This window comes from Monodelphis domestica, chromosome 4 (assembly GCF_027887165.1).
Source record: "Monodelphis domestica isolate mMonDom1 chromosome 4, mMonDom1.pri, whole genome shotgun sequence".
NCBI classification, from domain to species: Eukaryota; Metazoa; Chordata; class Mammalia; order Didelphimorphia; family Didelphidae; genus Monodelphis; species Monodelphis domestica.
In genome coordinates, this window is record NC_077230.1 from 373,131,875 (window position 1) to 373,153,813 (window position 21,939).

The 21,939-nt window shown below is 37.9% G+C and overlaps 1 protein-coding gene across 1 annotated transcript; it reads left to right on the top strand.

Moving 5' to 3' along the window:
• The first annotated feature begins 5,969 nt into the window (after positions 1-5,969).
• On the top strand, positions 5,970-20,868 carry LOC100032729 (olfactory receptor 2D3-like). Its single transcript, XM_001381636.5, has 2 exons — positions 5,970-6,465; positions 19,710-20,868. The coding sequence occupies exon 2, from the start codon at positions 19,725-19,727 to the stop codon at positions 20,661-20,663; it is 939 nt and encodes a 312-aa protein (XP_001381673.3). The 5' UTR covers positions 5,970-6,465; positions 19,710-19,724; the 3' UTR covers positions 20,664-20,868.
• The last annotated feature ends 1,071 nt before the right edge of the window (positions 20,869-21,939 follow it).

Here is a 21,939-nt window from a genome sequence, read left to right on the forward strand (position 1 = left end):
AAATAAAAATGACAGTTTTACCTTAAATTACGTGTTCAGTCCCACACAAATTAAATTACAAAAATTATTTCATAGAAAAATATCAAAATTCATCCATAAGAACAAAAAGTTCAAAATATTACTTGAATAAATGAATAAAAGATATAAGGAAAGGTGGCCTACCCCTATCAAATTTTAAACGATATTTTAAAGCAGTAATCATCAAAACAATCTGGTATTGGCTAAGAAATAGAGTGGTGGATCAGTGGAATAGATGAGGTATACAATACCTAACGACTATGGCCATTTGTGTCAATCTAGTTTTTGATAAATGCAAAGATCCCAGCTTTTGGAATAAAAACTCACTATTTAACAAAAACTTCTGGGAAAACTGTTAAACAATGTGGCAGAAACCAGGTATTGACCAATATCTCACACCCTATGCAAAAGTAAGGTCAAAATGGGTACATGATTTAACCATAAAATCTGCTACCACTAGTAAATTAGGGAAGCATAAAATAGTTTATCTGTTAGACCTATGCATAAGGAAAGAACTTGTGACCAATAAAAGATAAAGCACATTAGAAGATATAAAATGGATAATTATGAATACATAAAATTTAAAAGGTTTTGCACAAACAAAACTAATACAATCAAGTCTAGAATAAAAACAAAAAACTGAAAAAAACTGTTTATGTGTGTCTTTGACAAAAGCCCCATTTCTCAAACATCTAGAACTGAGCTAAATTTTAAAATACAAGTCATTCCTTATCTAATTGTCAAAGGATATGAACAGGCAATTTTTAGATGAAGAAACCAAAGCTACCTATATGAAGAAATGCTCCAAGTCACTGTTGGTTCTAGTAATACAAATTAAATCAACTCAGAGATACTCTTTACACTTATCAGAGTGGCTGATAGGATGGAAAATGAAAGTGACAAATGTTGGAGGGGATGTGGGAAAATTGGGACACTAATGCTTTGTTGGTAGAGTTATCAACTGATCTAATAATTCTAGAGAACAATTTGAAGCTAGGTACAAAAGGCTATAAAACTGTTCCTTTGACCCAGCAATATCATAACTTAAGTAGGGGCAGCTGGTTGGCTCAGTGGATTGGGAGCTAGTTCTAATGATGGGAAGTCCTTGGTTCAAATCTGGCCTTAGACAATTTCTAGCTGTATGATCCTGGGCAAGTCATTTAACTTCCACTGATGAGCCCTTACTGCTCTTCTACCTTGGGACCAATACACATTCATTCTAAGACATAAGGTTAAAAAAATGTTTTATTTAAAACAGAAAAGGGACATCTTTCTAGAAAAATGCTTATAACAGCTCTTTTTGTGGCAGCAAAGAATTGGAAACTATAGGGATGTCCATCAATTGGGGAATGCCTGGGCAAGTTGTGGTATATGATTGTGATGGAATACTATTTTGCTATTAGTAATGATGAGCAGTAGGATTTCAGTAAAACCTAGAAATACTTACATGAACTGATGCAAAGTGAAATGAAGAGAACTAGAACACTGTACTCAATAACAGCCATAGTGTATGATGAACAACTGTAAACAGATTATTTCTAGTAATACAATGATCCAAGACAATCCCAAAGTACTAATGAAAAATACTATCCACTTCCAGAGAAAAAACTGATGGAGTCTGAGTAGCATAGTATAAGCATACTGTTTTTCACTTTATTTTCTTGGTGTTTTTTTTGGTCTCTTCTTCCACAACATGATGAATATAGAAATATGTTTTATGTGATAGCTCATGTATAATCTACCTACAATTGTTTACTATCTCAGGTAGAGGGGTCAGGAAGACAGAGGAAGAGAATTTAGAAATCAAAATATTAGAAAACCAAAACTAAAAAATGTTTTTACATGTAATTGAGAAAAAATAAAATATTAATGAAGAAAAAATAAGATCTCTGAAGAACTTGATTATTGATTGTAAGACACAGGAGAAACTGGTGTAGGACCATCCAGTAAGGGATGCCCACATCAAAGCAGGTATTGTGTTCTATGAGCAAAGTGGAATTCCAGTAGCTCAAAGAAATATGAGATGGGCAAATTAGAGATCTTTATCACAAATGTTCATAAAGCTACCTGTGGTAGAACATTTCTGAATTTCTACTGATCACACCAGCCATAGTCAGACACACTATACATTGACTCCAACATAGTGGTATCATTTTGTTCCTCTTTGTCCTCTTAGGACAGCAATTGATAATATAATTATCAGTTATTAATTATAATAATAGGTATTAATAACTGATAAGCATTTACCTAGCACTTTAAATATTTTTTAAAATGTGATTTAATTTTATCCTCATAATATCCCTGTGAGGTAGATGCTAGCATTATCTTCATTTGGCATATGAAGAAATTGAGGCAGACAAGAAGTTAAATGATTTATCCAGGGTCACACATGTAGATATCTGAACCAGGATTTTAACTTGAGTCCTCCTGACTCTCTAGTCATTAAGGCACCTAGCTAGACTATATCTCTCAGAAGACTTTAGGGTGAAGAGTGTGATCATTTTAACAATGTGCAGTGTGTGCCGATCTTTTTAGGTTTTTCTGAAATCATCTTGCTTATCATTTCTTATGGCACAGTAGTATTCCATCACCAATATGTACCACAGTTTGCTCAGACATTACCCATTTGATGGGTGTCCCCTCAGTTTCTAGTTCTTTGCCACCACAAGAAGAGCTGCTACAAATAATTTTGCACAAGTAGCTTTTTCCTCCTTTTTTTTATTATCTCTTTGGGATAGAGACCCAGTAGTGATATTACAAGTTCAAATATTATGAACAATTTTATAGTCCCCTGGGTATAGTTCCAAATTGCCTTCCAGAATGGTTGGATCTATTCACAACTCCACCAACAATGTATTAGTGTCCCAATTTTGGCATATCCCAACATTTATTACTTTCTTTACTGTCATATTGACCAATTTGTGGTTGTATCTCACATTTGTTTTAATTTACATTTCTCTACTCAAGTGATTTAGATTACTTTTTTTTCATACAATTATTGATGGCTTTGATTTCCTCATCTGAAAATTGCTTGTTCATAGCCTTGAACCATTTGTTAATTAGGGAATAGATAATATTCTTATGAATTTGTCTTACTTCATCATAGATTTGGGAAATTAGACCTTTATCAGCAAAAATTATTTAAAAAACATTTTCCCCAGTTTCTTATTTACCTTCTAATCTTTTTTACATTTGTTTTGTTTGTACAAAAGCTTTTTAATTTAATATAATCAAAATCATTCGTTTTGCATCATATAATTCTCTCTGTCTTTTGTTTGAACATAAATTATCTCCTTCTCCAAAGATCTATCAGGCAAACAATTCTATGTTCCCCTAATTTAGTTATGGTATCGCCCTTTACATCAAAATCTTATATGCATTTTGACCATATCAGGGTATAGAGTATGAGATATTGTTCTATTCCTATTTCCTGCCATACTGCTTTCCAATTTTCCTAGCAGTTTTTATTAAAATGGGTTCTTATTCCAAAAGATGCAGTCTTTGGGTTTATCAAACACTAGGTTGCTAAGGTCATTTACCCTATGTATTGTATATCTAGTCTACTCCATTGATCCGCAATTCTACTTCTTAGCTGGTGCCAGATTGCTTTGATGATTACTTATTTATAGTACAATCTGAGATCTGGTACTGCTAGGCCATCTTCCTTCACATTTTTTTCATTAATTCCCTTGATATTTGTGATCTTTTATTCTTCCATATGAATTTTGTTAATATTTTTGCTAGTTCTAGTTCGAGAAAATAATTTCTGGTAGCTCTATTGGAATGGCACTGAGTAGTTAAATTAACTTTGGTAGAATCATCATTTTTATTAAATTTTATTATATTAGTTAAGGCTACCCAGAAGCAATTATTATTTCTCAGTGTGAAATCTCAAGATCCAAAGGCAAAAGCCCCAACTGTCAATTGATTTCTTCCTTATATATCTCTCCTTGTCTCTCTGGTGATGGAATCTTCAGCGCTGGCTCACTGCCCCTGGCTCACAGAACTCCTGTCAGCTCTCCTCTACCTAGAAATTCTTCAGCTCTCTTGCCTCTTAAAGAGACAGAGGGAGGGAGAGATTAATAAAATCCCTTTAACAATACTGATATAGGACATGGGATAGCCAAATCACAAAAGTGAACTTTATGAGCAAAGTAGAATTGTAGTATTTAAAAAAAAAACAAAACAGAAAATGTGGGATTCACAAATTCAGAGATATTTCCATCCCAAATGTTCTTATAAACTATTTCTGCCCAATCTGTGGTAAAGTCTTCTGAACTCATACTAACTGGATTAACTACAGACAGATATACTGTACATTGAGTCTAATATGGTGGTATCATTTTGGTTCTTTTGAGTACAACGGGTCACATAGCTAGATATATGAAGCAGGATTTTACCTTAAGTTCTCCCGACTCTAGAATCAGCTCCCTATTCACTAAGACATCTAACTAGATTATCTATCTGAGAAGATTTTAAGGTGAAGAGTATTATGATGGTAATTTCACAGAAAGTGACTTCGCCAGGGGACAGTGTGTATGAGGTATGAACACATAGATATGGAGTGAGAAAGGAAAAGGAGGGGCCAGGAGAAGCCTATGGCCTCACATATGAAATATTCTTCAAAGATTCTGGAGACTCTGAGTTGTCTCCTTTCTTCTTGCTGGGACTGGACATTAAGCATAGTCTTAGTAATAATACTTATAGTATTGGAAGGCCCTTTGCTCATGCCAATGCCTGGCTTATAGACTTGAGCTGGATTTACATTCCTAGAATATGGACAAACCGTGCTTCCACATCAAAGTAGTTTCTATAAAATGATCCCAAGGTCAGGATTAGGACACAGGGGTAAGAGGGACCAGGTTCACAGCATTGCATCCCTAGCAAGACAGAAGGAGGTTAAGGGACTTGCTCAGGTCGCAGTTTCTGGGATTGCTTGTTTCTGGTGTATTTCCTTTACATCATTACATGTTCTCTAATTTAATTAAACTATTTGCTTGAATATGACCTTTAAGTTTATTTAACTGAAATAATAAACTATCTTTGGAAGGCATAGGGATAGCCTTTATGTAAGGGCTCACGGTTAGGTGACAAATAATGGCCAACATATACTCCTATATATAAAACCAAGGTTATATCACTGAGGGATGGTGTGGTAGATGGTGGTTGGTCAAACAGTCAATAAACAATATGCCAAGCATTGTGTGGTTACCTTCCCCAAGGTCTGTTATAGAAAGTTAAAAAAAAAAGTTCACATAAAAGTACCATTCAGGACACTTGTTGTAAGGGGGCTGAGTTGGCTAACCTATTAATGAACCTGATGGCAAACATTTTAGAAGCAGGAAAAAAAGAAGGATGGTGGCCTTATGGGTCAATAGATTTTTCCAAGTGGGGCTGTGCAACTTTTCTGCATTAAAACCACATGCATCCCTCTACTGGAACTGAGCATAAGGCCAACTTTGACAAAGGAGTATAAAACATTTGCATTCTTAGTGTTGAGAACTTCCTCTAACATTTCTCTGGCCCTGGTCCCATGCCTTCTCTCTCTCTCTCTCTCTCTCTCTCTCTCTCTCTCTCTCTCTCTCTCTCTCTCTCTCTCTCTCTCTCTCTCTGTCCCCCTGACACCAGCCCTCCTGATCATTTCTTCTGCCTATCTTTCTCTCCATCACCCCCTTCCAATCCCCGAAACCCTTTTCTCTTTCCCTGCCATTCCTGAGAGGTAGAAGAACAAGGGTGGAAGAAGGCTTCAGAAACTGAGAAGGGAATCTGAATAGAGTCCAATGACTCAGATTTACCTGTTTATTCCCTCCTTTTCTCCCCCTCCCAGCTTATTTCCCAAATGAGTACAGGATAATGAGAAAGCTTCTTCCATCTCTCTTTACTCCTTCTTAGCTCTCCATTTTTGTAAAATTCTTCTGATAATTAGAATTCCCAGGAAACTTATTCCTAGATAATCTCCTGGGGTGGGGGTTAGGCAAGATCCTCCTGGGTTTTGGGTAGAAGAGGCTGGTGCTTCTCCCTCTCATTTCTCTATGGAGACCTGGCCATCACATAGTGTCATAAAAACCCTAGTCTACTGGCCAATGGGGATGTGGCTTCTCCTCTCACCAGTGGTGCTATGGGATTCTCTTCTTAGGCACTGCTTCAGTGTTTCTCAGAAGTCACTTATACACCTTCTTTGCCTTGGCAGAAAGGGTTCCCTGATCTAGAAGAAGTAATAGTGGCCTCAGGACAGGCATAGTGGCAGTGAGTGAGGAAGAAAAGGTGGGGAAACAAGCCCATGAATTCCCTGATGTCCAGAGCTTGCCTAGTGGCTTCTTGGAGTGACCTGGAATCTACTTGCCTTGCTGGTGGCCTAGATCCTGTGTCTGGCCCTTACTCAAGCCTCTTCTCAAAGAAACAAGTGATCCATCTATTGGAGATCTTTGCATTTCATCTATTTGAAGGGTGAGGTAATGGTTCTGTCTGGGAGGATTGTTCTGGGAAGATAAAAAAGAGCAAGAAGAAAGGAGGAAAGAAAGAAGAAAAGGCAAGAGCTAAGGAAGAAGAGGAGGGCAAATCTGGAGAACTTCAGGGAGACAGGGATGGGGAACTGACAGAGAGGCAGGAAGAGTTTGCTCAACAGATAGAGGAATGTGTAGAAAGGGAAGCTCTCCATCTCCTTTCTCCCCCTTCCTTCCCATTCCCCCATCTTTTCCACTTCTCTCTCCTTTGCATTCCCATTCTGTTCAAAACTTTCCATCCCTTCATCATTTCTTCTCCTTCCCTTTATGCTGTATCCAACTAATTACGCATTAATTCCTTCACCAAGGACCCTTTACCTGGAGTCCACAGGTTCATGGAGATATTTAGAGGATTTATGAACTTAGATGAGGGAATAATGGACCATTGTTTTCACTAACCTTTCACTTCTATTTGAAAGCTTGTGTTTTATTTTATTTATTTAATAATTGGTTTTTGAAGTCTTTTTTGACCTCTTCCAGAATCTGTGTCCAATCCATATTTTTCTTTTGAAGTTTGGGTGGGTTTCCTTTGCTTTCTCTGTCCCGTTCTGGATCTACACCTTGCTCTTTGTCTCTATAAAAAGTCTTTAGCGTTGTCGTAGAGGTTATTTTCAGCTTATTTTCTGGGTTATTAGTTTACCATAGGGTCTGAGGGCTGATCTTTCAACTGCATTTAACAGCCCCCTCAATGTCTCATTTGCTGAATGCTTTCAGAAGAAGTCATACAGGTCCTCACCTCAGTCCTCTACAAATATGTGTCTCTAATATCAACAGAGACTTCTTTTTCTGGGCTATACATGTATTATCATATAAAGCATACTTTCATATAGTTCATTGTTGTAAGAAAATATGACTCCAACAGTTCTTTCTCTGGAGGTGGATAGCATTCTTTATCATAAGTCCCTCAGAATTGTTCTGGATCATTGTATTGCTGACAATAGATGAGTCTTTCACAGTTGGTGATCATTCAATATTACTGTTACTACGTACAAAGTTTTCCTGATTCTGCTTATTTAGTTCATATAGACCTTCATAGTTTTTTTTTCTGAAATCATTCTGTTCATCATTTCTTACAGCACAATAGTATTCCATCACCATTATATATCACAATTTGTTCAGCCATTCCTCATTTGATGGACATCCCTTCAATTTCCAATTTTTTTAAATCATAACAGGCTGCTATAAATACTTTTGTACAAGTAGAAATTTCCCCCTTGTTTTGGATCTCTATGGGTTACAAACTCAGAGGTAGCAACAGAGGATAAGTATTTTTTATTACTTTTTGGGAATGGTTCCAAATTGCCCTCCAGAACGATTGGATCAGTTCACAACTCCACCAAAAATGCATTAGTGTCCCAATTTTGCCATATCCCCTCCAACAGTTCAGAGTTGTTTTGATTTACATTTCTCTAATCAAGTGTGACTTAGAACATTTTTACATGAGTATTGATGACTTTGATTTCTTCATTTGAAAATTACTTGTTCATATCCTTTGACCGTTTGTCAACTTGGGAATGGCGTGTATTCTTATAAATTTAACTTAGATCTTTATCAGAAAAATTTATTATAAAAAATTTCCCAGTTTGTTGTTTCCCTTCTAATCTTGATCACATTGGTTTTGTTTGTACATAAACCTAGTGATTTAACATATTCAAAATTATTCATTTTACATCTTATAACATTCTTTACTCTTGTTTGGTCATAAATACTTCCCTTCTCTATAGATATGACTAGTAAAATATGCTGTGTTCCCCTCATTTACTGATGGCATCATCCTTTATGTCAAAATCATATATTCATTTTTACCTTTATCTTTGTATAAGGTATGAGATTTTGGTTTAAATCTAGATTCTGTCAAATTATTTTCCAGTTTTCCCAGCAGTTTTCTGTGAAATCGTGATTACTTATTATAAAAGCTGAAATCTTTGGGTTTATCAAACATTAGATAGTTAAGGTCCTTACCCCTGTATATTATGTATCTAATCTATTCCATTGATCTACCATTCTATTTATTAGACATCATCAGATTGTTTTGATGATTACTCCTTTATACTATAATTTGAGATCAGGTCACCTTTCTTTACATTTTTCCCCCACTAATTCCCTTGATATTCTTTATCTTTTGCTCTTCCTCAAGAATTTTATTATTTTTTTCTGGTTGTAGTTTTATAAAATGATTTCTGGTGGTTTTATTGGTATGGCAGTGAATATGAATTTAGGTAGAATTGTCATTTTTATTATATTAACCTGGCCTACCTTGAACAATTAATACTTTTGTAATAGTTTATATATGATTTTGTTTGAAAAGTGTTTTTTAATTGTGTTCATATAATTCCTGTGTTTGTCTTGGCAAGTAGATTCCCAAATATTTTATATTTTCTGGAGTTATTTTAAATGGAATTTCTATTTCTATCTCTTGCTACTGGACTGTGTTGGTAATTTAGAGAAATGCTGAAGACTTGGGCAGAGACTCTGGGCCTCTCTTTAGCCTTACATTGGCTAGGGGCACTGCAGACTACCTTATACTGGGACTTGGGGCCTTACTAAATATTCACTAGGGCTCAGAACTTCAAGGGGTAAGTGTGGAGTGTTCTTCTTGAGGCTTGGGCAGAGCCTCAGGGTCTTGAAGTTGGCTTGGGCCCAGATTGAGAATATGGAGAAGTAGGTGCAGGGTGGCTTGTGCAGGAACTCCTTTGTGCAGGCTTCATATACACTGTGAGGCTTTGCTACTGGCTCTAATCCCTTCTCACCCCAGCCCCTCTATGCCTATCTTCCAAGTTGTTTTCTGCAGGAAAGCTGCTTCACTCCATCTCTTTATTTGTTTGGTCACTCAAGTATTGATTTTGAAACATTATTTTAAGATTGGTTTCAGAGCTTCTACTCCACCATCTTGGCTCCATTGGTAAAAGAATCCAACAAAGCCCTTTTTGCCTCTACAATCATGTAGTCAGCAATTGACATTGCCTCCTACTTAACGGAGAAAAATCTAGTTCGCTTACCTCAAGGTTATTCATTCCTTCTATTCATTTCCTGCTTCTCCTATTTCTCTAACCATACTTTCTCTGACCCGTATAGTTCTTTCTTCTCTGTTCTTTTCCTAAATGTATGTATTTTCCAGATCCAATCCTTTGTTCTCTTCTCTCAGGGCACTCTCTGCCTCTTTCATTTCATCACTTCTGGACATAAACGACCGAGATTGTGACTCCCAAATTTATATCTAGAGAGACTGCCTTTCTCAGTATCTCCAGATTCCTGCTGTATCTCTCTACCTGATGGCCTAACAAGTAACATAAGCTCAGTTATGTCTAACATGAAACTCTTCCTCTTCTTCCCTCTCCAACCCATCAATGACCTTTTCTTTTGGGCTTCTTTTTCTATGGTTGACACTACTATCTTCTTCCCAGTCACTTAGGTTTAAAATTTCCACATTATCTCCAATTTGGTAAAGTATATAAAGTATTTTACAAAATGTGAGGCACTATACAAATATTTGTTGATGGTGTTGTTGTTCTTGACTATTCTTTCTTCTTTATCTACCTATCAGTTACCACATCCTGGTGATTCTACCTTTAAAACATCTATATTGTCCCCTTTACCCACACAGCCAAAAGTTCTTCTTCATGCCCTCTTCACCTCTCACCTGAGTTCTCTAATAGCCTCCTGATTCTTCTCCTTGGCTGCAGACTCTTCTATATGCAGTTTACCCTACAAATACTGACTGAAGAGTTCAATGAAGACACAATTCTGGGCATATCATTTATCTAATCAGAGACCTTTGTAAGAATTGGAAATAATATTTCTACCCAGATATATATTTTATGAAGTTTATTGGTAGGGTAGACAATCATTCCTAAGTAACCTGACCATGTGGCCCCTTGCATGCCTCATCTCTCCTCCCCCCCCTTACCTGCCTACTCTGTTTGTTTTCTTCTCAGTTCTCCCAATTCTTTCTCAATTCTCCCCCCTAGAAGTCCAAAGCCTTGACTTTTATTGACTTACCAAACATATGAAGATGCAAACCTGGTACAACTATGCTATGTCAGGAATGTTTGATAGACAGGCAAAGTTACTCAGGGAGGGGAGGGGATGAGCTTCATTGATTCAAACCCCCATGTGATCCTTTGGGAGACCTGTCTCCCCAATGAATCATTTAAATATAACTATCTTATAACTCTAAATACCTTCTAGCTAAAAATACATACAATATTGCATTTTTCTAAGAGTGAGTAACAATATTTAGAGATGGGAGTAAAATACAAAAACTGATTGATAGACGCATTGACAAAATGCCAATTGGGGGAAGTCCCTTTTGGCATAAAAGTTTACATTCAGAAAAAGTATGTTCAATCCCCTTCAATTCAGTTCATTATATCCCAAAGTTCAGTTTGGATCTTTTGATGCAGTGTGTGCCTTCTTCAGGCATCTTTATAGCACCTTCTTCAAAAGGATCTGTTTTCTTGATTCAGGATATTGGAAAGTTTCTTCTCCTGATTTCTCCAAAAAATTTTAAATATTGCATTTTAGGATAATTACACAATCCCCCCTGTTGGGGGTGACCAACCAAGGAGGGTGCTGACCAATACCAAAATCACACTGGGATACATGACTGAGTTATGAGGTATATGGAACAATTGTCAAAAGAAAGACAAAATAAAAACAAACCACCCCCCTAAAAATCCCAAAATAAAAGAGTAAAGATTCAATTCTGTATAAAAAATAAGTATAGAAATGATAAAAATAAAATAAAAATCTTATGAGTATAAAATTCTGAGTAAAAAACAAAACTGTAACAGGTTTTTGAATCACAGCAAGCACCCATTAAAGTGACATATGTCCCACAAGCCTTTAGGACAATAGCAGCAATATAGTACTTAACCCATTTGCAGCCAGGACTATAGAAAATTGCCAAAGTATAAGAGAGAAAGGACTGTTTCAGCAGCAAATGGGAAAAATCATCCCCTGGTATTATTGTACCTTCACTGTTAGAGATGGGGGAGCTAGGATGATAGCCAACCTGAGGTACTTGACTCAAAGCATTGTTCAAGGGAATCCTACATCTTAACATATGTCAAGCGCCACAACCTTGATTCTCACACTAGGTTCAAGTCTCTTTGTATTGGCATAGAAGTTCAACAATCCTCCCTGGATTGGAATTGGTCTGTTTTGACCTTGTGCTACTTGGGACTATATATTGGCTCTTTTTTCCCCTTCTCCTGGAATTAGACATAATAATAAAACAAAGTCCCATAACATGTATCAATAAATGGCAGGTTTCCATAGTCAAAAGCTTTTGAGTATGCATATTACTAGATACTGTAAACTTAATCCTTCAAGTAAAAAAAAAAAACATTAATACCGGTTTTATGTACTTCAAGTACCCCCATGTTAGGAAAAAAGAAAGAAGAAAAATCAAATATCCCATTGCAAACATAAAGAGAAAAAATAATTAAAACATCATAATTTCATAGTTCACATTCCATGTGACAATGAGGCACAACACAAAAGGTGCTCACTCAAAAACAAAATTTATATAACTCTTAACTTGGCCAGGATCCACAGTGTGAGCATACATAATTTTTTCACCAGGTAAAAATCTTTTAAGGAAATAGTAGTACAACAGCTAATACAGATTCTAAAAAGTACCAAAAATCTTGCCACTTATAAGAGCCCAGTTAAGGATAACTGCAAACAAACCAACTACCATTAGGATTCACATGAGTTGCTATGTGACATCCAAAAAACCCTTTGAACACATGAATATTTGTCACAAGTTCTTCAGATTTAGCAGTCTTTCAACTTTGGCAAAGATATTTTTAACAAAGTCTATTATTACCATAATTCCAAAATTTGGTGGGAGAGAAACCTATAAAAACCTCTGTACTACTGATGAAAGAATTCCACATATAGGAAACCATTTTGAAGCTACAAGGCTTCACAGGAAAAAAATCATCCCCACCTACTGGATGAGATTATAATATATCACAAGTTAACTAAGCCACTTAGGCACCTTCCTCCCTCATGGTATGAGACTGTAACAGCATAACAGAAATGTCTCCAATATGTCCCAACCATTTTCATGTGGAACCGAGGATTAAAAGTGAAAATCACTTCAGGTATGTCATCCATTACATTTTCAACAAATGCAGAGATGGGAAAAAAACAACAATGCCAATTCACTTTACTTCAACTACAAATGGACCCTTACCTCTTGTTACAAACAACTCAAGAGGCAGGCTAATATTCAGTCAGAGGTAGGGATACCCCCAGATATCTGAAAAACATGTCTGAAGACCCAGTAAAATCAATTTAAATCATTAGACAATTAAATTCTCCAAAATTTGTATACAGGTTGAAACCAATGTGATGGAATACTTCCATCATCATATATGTGACAATCAACTCACGCAAAACAAACAAACAAACAAACCCAAAATGTTGTTTATGGGCTTTTACAATGATATTCCTCTACAGTACATACTCATAGGGGAGGTACAAGTTAAGACAATGTAACAGAAAATTTCAATTTTGATAGCTTATGAAGTGGTTAATATTAAATTACATACATCTTGTATTTAGAATTGAGTTATAGAGAATTCTTCATTCTGGGGAGGGGAACAAACTGCAACAGTTAACATCAATAAGGCAATGAGGTCTACAAAATGCTTAAAAATTCACTTCCAGACTCTTTGAGGTTCCTTCCCCTCCCAAGTACCATCAGTCAGCACAATCCCTTTGTCCCCACCTCTGGGGTACCCCATACTGAGGGGAGTTCCCACACTGAGTACAGGTGTGTTTTGATTTTCCACATTTGAATAACTATTCCTCCTATCAATATTATTATTCCTGAAACTTCTATTCCTATTTTCCTGATTTCTCTTCTTACAATTCATAATTACATTACCCACTCTTCCACAAAAGTAACATGTTAGTGGTTGTTTTGTGGATTCTTGTAATGGAGCTATGATCTCGCCTTGCACACTTTCCAACTGTTTTGGTTAATTCTTTTATTTCCTTCCTCAATGTCTCTACTAAAGTAGCATTCTCTTTATCCTTCTCACTCTGCTTAGCAGTCAATTCCTTTATTTCCTTCCTTAATGCTTCCACTAAATCAGTATTCTCCTCCTTTTCTATATGTCTCTCAAAAGCATAAACTGACACTCTTTTAAGTCTTCAAAGCCCGTAGTAGACCAGTTTAGACAACTAGTCATAAAATAATCCCTATCTTACACCTGTATTTTGCAAATTGTGTCTTATTTGTCTAAGGTCCTGTTCTCTATCAAGATTGAGCTCAATAAGTCTGTCCATAAACTGGGAAGGGTTTTCATTATCTTCTTGCTTAAGATTTTCAAATTTAGTTCATGTACCATGCCTACCAGAACAGGCTCTCATAGCTTTTAGCAATGTTTCCTAGCCTGACATAGTTGTAAGTAATTTTGCTCTGGATTTGGGTCAAATTTGGGATCTTCAGTTGCCCAATGAGTTGTTCCCTCTCCTTGGGCCTGATTAACAAGAGAAAGAATCTTATTCCTTTCTCTTTCTGTTAGCAAGGCCTGGAGCAAATCTTCTACATCAAGCCATGTGGGATTATATGTGTGAAAAATGCTTTCAAACTTATTTATTACCAGCAAAGGCTCAGCTTCATAGGAAGGTGTTTTTTCTTTGAACATCTCAATGTCCTGTGGAGAAAAAGGTGTATGATGTCTAATGTTTACCAAATCTCCACATCTGTTATATGTAGGGAGGGAAAAGATCTTTATTTGAATCATCTATGGCAACTGCTGTGTGCTTGACCTGTGTTCTGGAGTTCAATGGAGTGGGTTGCAGTGAGGCTGGTAGTGGAAAGGGATGGGGTGGTTGAATGGAGCTGGTAAGCAGGTAGGAAGGCAGAGAGAAAAAGATTGAGGACAGGGCTAGGGGCGGGGTGGAGAGGAAAGGGGGAGGGTCTAGTGGCAGGGTAGAAAGGAGGGGGGTGGGACCAGGTGTGTGGTGGAGAGGAGTAGGATGGGTGAGGTCTAGAGGGGTCACAGTAAGGTGGTTAGGAAGGAGAGTACTGAAAAGGATTGAAGTAGGGATGGTACGGGTGGGGATACAGGAGATGGGTGGTCACTGGGTAGTTAGGGTAGAAAGGTAGATTGGGGAGAAAGGGTATGGGAGGAGTAGGGGAAGAGTGAAGTCTGACAGGGAGAGGAGCTGAGGGGTTCAAGTCCTGGTTGGGGTCAGTATGAGGAGAAACCTCCTCACAAGCCAGGTGGGATGATACAGTGTGTCTTGCTATATTTCACTGAAGGAGTTAAGCTACAATGTTTTGGTTCCAAAGAAAGAATGGTTTCCTCATTGGAGGGAATGGTCGATTTATGAACATGATATGCCCATAAGTACCAGTATTTATAATCTTTGGAATCTTTGTTTTTAGTGGCTAACTTCAAATCTTTTAAGATCTTGAAGTCAAAAGAGCCATATTTTGGCCAGGTAAAAGATATGTCCATACATTCCTTACAAAACTTTCTAGCTTCTTTCTTTGTCATCCAATTCTCCTTAGGCAATTTAGGATCACTCCAGGATTTTAGAAATTTATGCAGAGGTGAATCAGGAGGAATAGTGCCCGATTTCCAGTGATGTGTTGCAGTATTTCCCATATTGTCTAGTCTGTATGTCCTATTTAAGCTATTTATACTATTTTGAGTATTGCTAAATTTTCAGCTTAAACAATTAAAAGTTTCTAAAACAAAAAAAAATGGAGACACAAAGTTCTTCAATGTTATTGTGGAAAGCAGTAAAGTGGAGGTTTAAAAAAAGGCTAATGAAAGGGAACATGAAAGGTTGCGCAGCACTAGTATCAATAATGAATGTGCATTTAGTGTAATAATTGTTATTAATAATTATAACCATATGAATTTATTATAATTATTGATAATGTTATTCATGATTAATAATATTCATTTATTATAATTGTTTTTATTAAAAATTAAGAACCATAAACAAGTATGAATCATCAATAATAACTATTAGTAATTAATAATAATGACTAATAATAGTTATTGAAAATTAATAATTATTTTATTGATAGTATTATTAATAATATTGTTTTCCAAAATTATTCCTTAATGTTGTATGTAATTAATTTGATTTAATGTTGGCTTTGTTAAATTTTTGGAATTTTGTTTTAATTTAAATTCAACATTATTAATATTTCCTATTAATAATCCTTTTATTTAAATGTATTCAATTTAATAGCATTATTTTAGATCACTAGTAGCAGTAGCAAAGAAATTCTTTTTATTTTCCTGCAGTTCTAATTCTCGACAGTAGGTAACGCTATAAACATGTGTAGAGTGGAAGGCACCTGTGGGAAGACCTATTTAATTAAGCAGTCAGATAAAGGAAAGAAGATATGCTATAGAAGGCAGGCACTCTTCCAGGAAAGCTTTGAGTGGCTTTTGATATGCTAAAGATGGCAGGCACTAAAGTTTGAAGGGGGGGAGAGAAAATTTTAAAGAGAATATTGTATAAAAATGCAGTTTCCCCTCCGACTGACCGACACGGCAGTGGCCGCGTTATTTTCAAAGTTGGGGTTTGGGGTGCAGGGAGCTCCTAATCCTAGCACACAGCCTAGAAGGCCCCCCCCCAGGATTAATTTAAAGGGTGTCTCTGAGCAGGTCCCTGCCCCAGTGGCCACAAAGTGGGTGTGGCAAGTGGAGGAAGTCAGGCAGACACTGGGCTGGGAAAGACCTCTTGGGTTCTAGTGCCCCTTGTTTTAAAAAAATTCAGTCATGTTTGGAATGGGATGTGCTCCCAGGTACAGAGCTGTGCTGATCTAGAGCCTGGGGAGAGTGAAGAGGCTGGGAAGAAACAGGAGTCTGCATTTTTCGCCAACAGGAAAGTCAAACTGTCAGGGGGCACTCGGGATCCTGCCCTGTCCTCTGCTGCCCCATTTTCGTCCAAAATGGATCAGGTCAGATGGGGGGTGGGGTCAAGTGGCAGTCACTTTCCTCCCTGGGTCCCCAGTTCTGTTTTGGGCATAAAGCATCCTGTCCCTTCTCTACTGCCCCAGAGAGCCCCTAACTCTAATCCACAGCCTGGAAGGACTCCCATGATCCGTTCAAGGGGTAACCCCCCTCCCCTACCCTGAACTGCACTACGCTGAAAGAAGGAACACTAGGACCTTGTGTGCTGTGGAAAATAAAAGAGCAGGAGTTCCTGTTGGGTCCTAAAACCCGCTGGATTCCATGTGGGCAAAAAGGCCCCTTCACCTGTATTCAAGCTCAAAGAAAAAAAAAGGATGGGGTGGGGAGTGGTGGGGGGAGATGCCAGCAGGGAAGGAGTTTTTCTCACCAATCCAATGTGATCTGATCCAGGAAAAACAGCAGCCTACTTTCTCTCTCCGCCAAGGTTCCTTTCGCATATGAAGGCAGGCCAGCAAACTGAAGCAGCTTCTATCTTACCTAAGGTTTACCCAAGACTCAAAACTTCTCCTAGAAGAAAATTATAGGTTTGTTTTTAAACCAAAGTGGTTCACCATTCTGTAAGAATTGGAAATATTTCTACCCAGATATATATTTATAAAGTTTATTGGAAAGGGTAGAAAACTATTCCTATAAGTAACCAGATCTCATGGTGGCAAGCCTGCCAGTCTCTTTTCTCTTTCCTCCCCTCACCTGCCTCCTCTGTTCTCTTCTTGGTTCTCCCGATCCTTTCTCGATTTTCACCCCCAGAAGCCCAAAGCCTTGACTTTTATTGATGTACTGAACATACCCAGATGCAAACCTAGCTCAACTATGCTATGTCAGGAATGTTTGATAGACAGGTAAAGTTACTCAGGAAGGGGAGGGGATGAGCTTCATTGACACACCTTCAGGGTCAAAGAAAAAAGTCTAAACTACTCATCATGGCATTTAAGGCCTGCCACAGTCAGGTCTACTCTAGCTTTTCATGATCCCACTATAGAAACTATCCACTAAAGTTAAATTGTCATCCTTGATAAGGTTATGCACACTTAAAACCTCTGGATATTTCTTTATGCTGTTTCCCCTCCTCCACTCACCCTCAACCACACAAATTCTACATACTAAGAATCATAGGATTTGGGGACTCAAAAAGACCTCATCCATAATAATAATAATCCAAGTATTATTTTGGACCTGGCCCAAATAATACTTGAGAAAGAATCATTACTACCATATGCATGACAAATGGTCTTTGACTCCAATGATAGGGAGATTACCTCTGGAGAGAAACCATTTCACTTTTGGAGAGGGAGATCTTTTTTTCCTGAACCAATCTAGGCTTAAATTTACCTCTTTCCATTGTCAACATGGAATATAGAGGTCTGTGGACTTGCAGCTTGGAGGGATTTGGTGATCCCCAGTTTATTTAGTTTGGAGGTTGAAACCCCAGGTTTTGACCTTGTCATAGGAGATTTTTCTCCCTGAGGGAAGGTCCTACTTCACTGGTCTCAGGCTAACAATAAACATCCTGGTAGTTTGGATGGAAATAGCTAATCCCATCAGAGGTTAAGTATCTCTTTTGTCCCAATGATTTTTTCCCCTAGGATAAAGACCTTTATCCAGGTGGCCCAGGGCTTCTAAATTTCTAAATTGTTATTCTCTCATGTTTGGCACTCACAGGGGTCAGTGTCCAGAGAGGCCAGAGTGGCATGCAGCTCTGTGTCAAGGTCTTCTATTACATTGAACCCCTTTTGCCCTTGATTAAAGAGCGATTTTGACTACTTAATAGTTCTGTGTTTTTTCCCCAGTCAACACCATCTTCCACCTATTACCACACTCTGTGACCAAAAAGAATTATCCTTCAAATACCCAGATACTCTGAGTCTTCTCCTTTGCATCCTGAATATTCCCAATTTCCTCAATGGATTCACATGTATTTTGACTGATTCTCACATTTCTTAGATATAATTTTATTAAGAAATACTTTTTAGCATTTAAAGTTTCAGAAGAGAGCTGCATGATCTCAAGCATGGAGGTCCTTTTAACTATACAGAGTGAAAACCTGCCTTGCTCTAATAAGTTTTTTCATGAATTGTTCCTATTCTCCATTTTAATGAATCTTAGAAGGGGTAGCTTTGATTGCAGGAGTATCACAAGACAGATATAAAGATGGGTTTGAATCCTAGACTACTTATAGCACATGTAATCTTCAGCAAATTCCTCAATTTCTTTGTGCTTTAGTTTATTCCCTTGCAAAATGGAGTGGGGAGGGGATTAGATGATCTCTCCCAACCTAAGAGTCTCTGTGATTTGGCATGAAGTTCTTAGAATTCTTCAAAAGATAAATGTTGTCCTGCCCCTTAACCCAAAAAGAAGTATGCTTAGGAATTTTATTTGTTCATGAAATTCTCGGTGATGCAGTTATCAGGGAAAACAACAGCAATCTTACACCACTTGAAAATCATTGGGACCACATTCATATATGGTACAAACACTTTGTACCAGATAGAGAGAATACGGCAAGCAATAATTCACATGGAAAAAGACCTGGAGGTCTTGGTTTTGGAAGGTCATTATGAGTAAAAAGTGGGAGATAGCAGACAAAAAAGATAATGTAATCTTGGACCTCATTCAGATTGGAATAATTTCCAGGATAAGGAAATGCTTCAGAGTGGGGAACTCAAGGCAGTATGTGGAAGTTAAAGAGCAGATTTCAAAATAGTAGTTAGAAAAGGTTCCTCAAGTTAGGGCTAACCAAAAAGAATAATGGATACCAATAAATATAGTTCAGCAAAAACTAGATGTCCTTTTGTTGAAGATAGTCTAGAGAAGAGTCTTGTTCAGGTAGAAGTCCTAGAAAATTCTTTCTGAGATATTTTCCTCTGAGATCAAATAAAAATTAGAGGAAGCCCCAAAAGGAAATAGTGGGTCACCATTGAAATAGCATTAAACAAGCAAACAAGAGACCTCAACCCTTCTCCCTCCTCTTCTCTTGATCAGATGTGTAATCTTTAGCAAGTAATCTTTCTGAGAACCTCATGTATGAAGTGAAGGATTGAGCTAGACCATTTTAAAATATCTCTGTTGTAAAATCCATGATTTTAGGATTCTACCAAAGCTCTGAGGGAAGGACTTTTCAATATGCGGGTTTCAACTACAGAACTCAGAAGGCCCTGGGTCCATTCTGCCCTTGACCAATGCTGAGTTTCCTGGACTCTACCATCTTCTCTCTTTTCCTTTTCAGGTCCCTACTATCTCAATGTTCCCAGCATCGAACCACAGTTCCATTAGTGAATTTCTCCTGCTTGGCTTCTCCAGTGACTCCACCTCAAATAGGATCCTTTTCATCATCTTTCTCCTTCTCTACCTCTGCTCAGTCCTGGGTAATGGACTCATCATCCTCCTGATCTCTCTGGATTCCCATCTCCACACACCAATGTATTTTTTCCTCAGTGTCCTTTCCCTATTGGACATGGGCTATGTCACCACCACAGTGCCTCAGATGTTGGTGCACCTGCTTTCCAGTTCTAAGCTCATCTCCTTTGGAGGTTGCTGGCTACAGATGTATGTATTTGGTGCCCTGGGTCTCAGTGAGGGCATCATCTTTGTAGTCATGGCTTATGATCGCTATGTAGCCATCTGCTTCCCATTGCATTACACACTCATCCTCGACTGGAATTTGTGTGTGAGGTTAGTGGTAGGGACTTGCACCTGTGGTTTCTTCCTCTCCCTACCCCATACCTACTTTACCATGAGTCTCCCCTTCTGTGGCCCCAATATGGTCAATCACTACTTCTGTGAGGGCCCCTCAGTCCGAAGCTTGGCCTGCATGGACACACACTTGATTGAGGTAGTAGACTTCATCATAAGCATCTTCGTGGTGTTAGTCCCTCTTTCACTAATCCTGGCCTCCTATGTCCGCATCACCATGTCTATCCTCAAGATCAAGTCTACCAAAGGCAGGTTTAAGGCGTTTTCCACTTGTGCTTCTCACCTCACTGTGGTCACTCTGTTCTATGGACCTGGTATATATATCTATATGAGGCCCAACTCCAACTACTCTTCAGAGAGAGACAAGCAAGTCTCACTTTTCTACAATATGTTCACTGCCCTGCTCAACCCAGTGGTCTACAGTCTTAGGAATAAGGACATAAAGGCAGCATTCATCAAGGTGGTACTGCAGAACAGAATAGCCTAGTAAGAAGAAAGCCTTAGAATGGATCATTTCTTCCCCCCTTTTTTTTCCTTTTTGATACTGGGTTTCCTTTTCTCACCCAAGTAGTATAGCCACTTCTTATCCCCACCCCACTGCTGATCAGCACCTTTTGACCCACTCCATTTTTTCAGTCTAGAAGACACTTTATTATGATTTGATTAGTATGAAAACCAATCTTAAAAATAAAATAAGAACTGTAACATACATATTTCAAAAAATAACTATATATTTTATTATTTAAAAATTTTTTTTAATTTATTTAATTAATTTAGAATATTTTCCATGGTAACATGATTCATCTTCTTTCTCTCCCTTCCTCCCTGCCCCCTCTCATAGCCAAGGAGCAATTCTACTTTTTTAATGTATTATTGGGTTTTACATGTATTATTATTCATAACCTATTTTCATATTATTAATATTTGCAATAGAGTGATTATTTAGAGTCTATATCCCTAGTCATATTCCCATTGAACAATGTGAGCAAGCAAATGTTTTTCTTCTGTGTTTCTACTCCCACAGTTCTTTCTCTGGATTGTAAACCTTAAAATTTCTTAGACTTATAAATGTTGGAAATTTCACCATTGGGAAATTTCATACTTGAAAAATTTCCTACTGATAGTCTATTGGAATGTGAACCCCATTGGCATGGGAGGGTCATTCTCCTCCCTTCTTAAGATTACTTTAGGATAGAAACCTTTTGCTAAACAATGGAAAGGGCTTTGACCTATGCTTAAGCATAGAACAGGAAGTTCTTTGAGTCATAATTGATTTTAGAATTGATACAATCTCCACCCTACTCAGTCCTAACAGGATTTAGGAAGGGCTGCAGCATAGATCAAAATTTAATTATTTGAGAATATGACCTTCAACAGACATGTGCAAAGCCACAGACCTCTGGGTGGTCCTGGGTTAAGCTAGAGCCACCATTGGCACAGGGAAGACATGGACAGTGATTGGTAGATGTGAGAACTGAGGGGAGGGAACTTGGATGGTTTCCTTAAAGATAGCGGGGTCTGAGGACTAGGGGTTGGTTGGAGAGGTTTTGCTCTGAGAGGTTGTGCTCTGAGAAGCTTGCTCTGAAGGAAGCTGGAGGTGGAGGCCCCTGAGACTGTTTCTTCATTTTGGTCACGTGAGTGATAGGGACTGATCTCTTTTCTTTGCCTCAGCTATCTAAGGGCTAGGGCCTTTTGGCCCAGCCTAAACAGAGGGGGTATTTAAGCCCTATTCCCTTCTCTCTCTCTCTCTCTCTCTCTCTCTC

What these genes read in the sequence shown, in the direction of transcription:
- LOC100032729 (XM_001381636.5), top strand. Translation starts at nt 19,725, where the DNA reads ATGTTCCCAGCATCGAACCACAGTTCCATTAGTGAATTTCTCCTGCTT.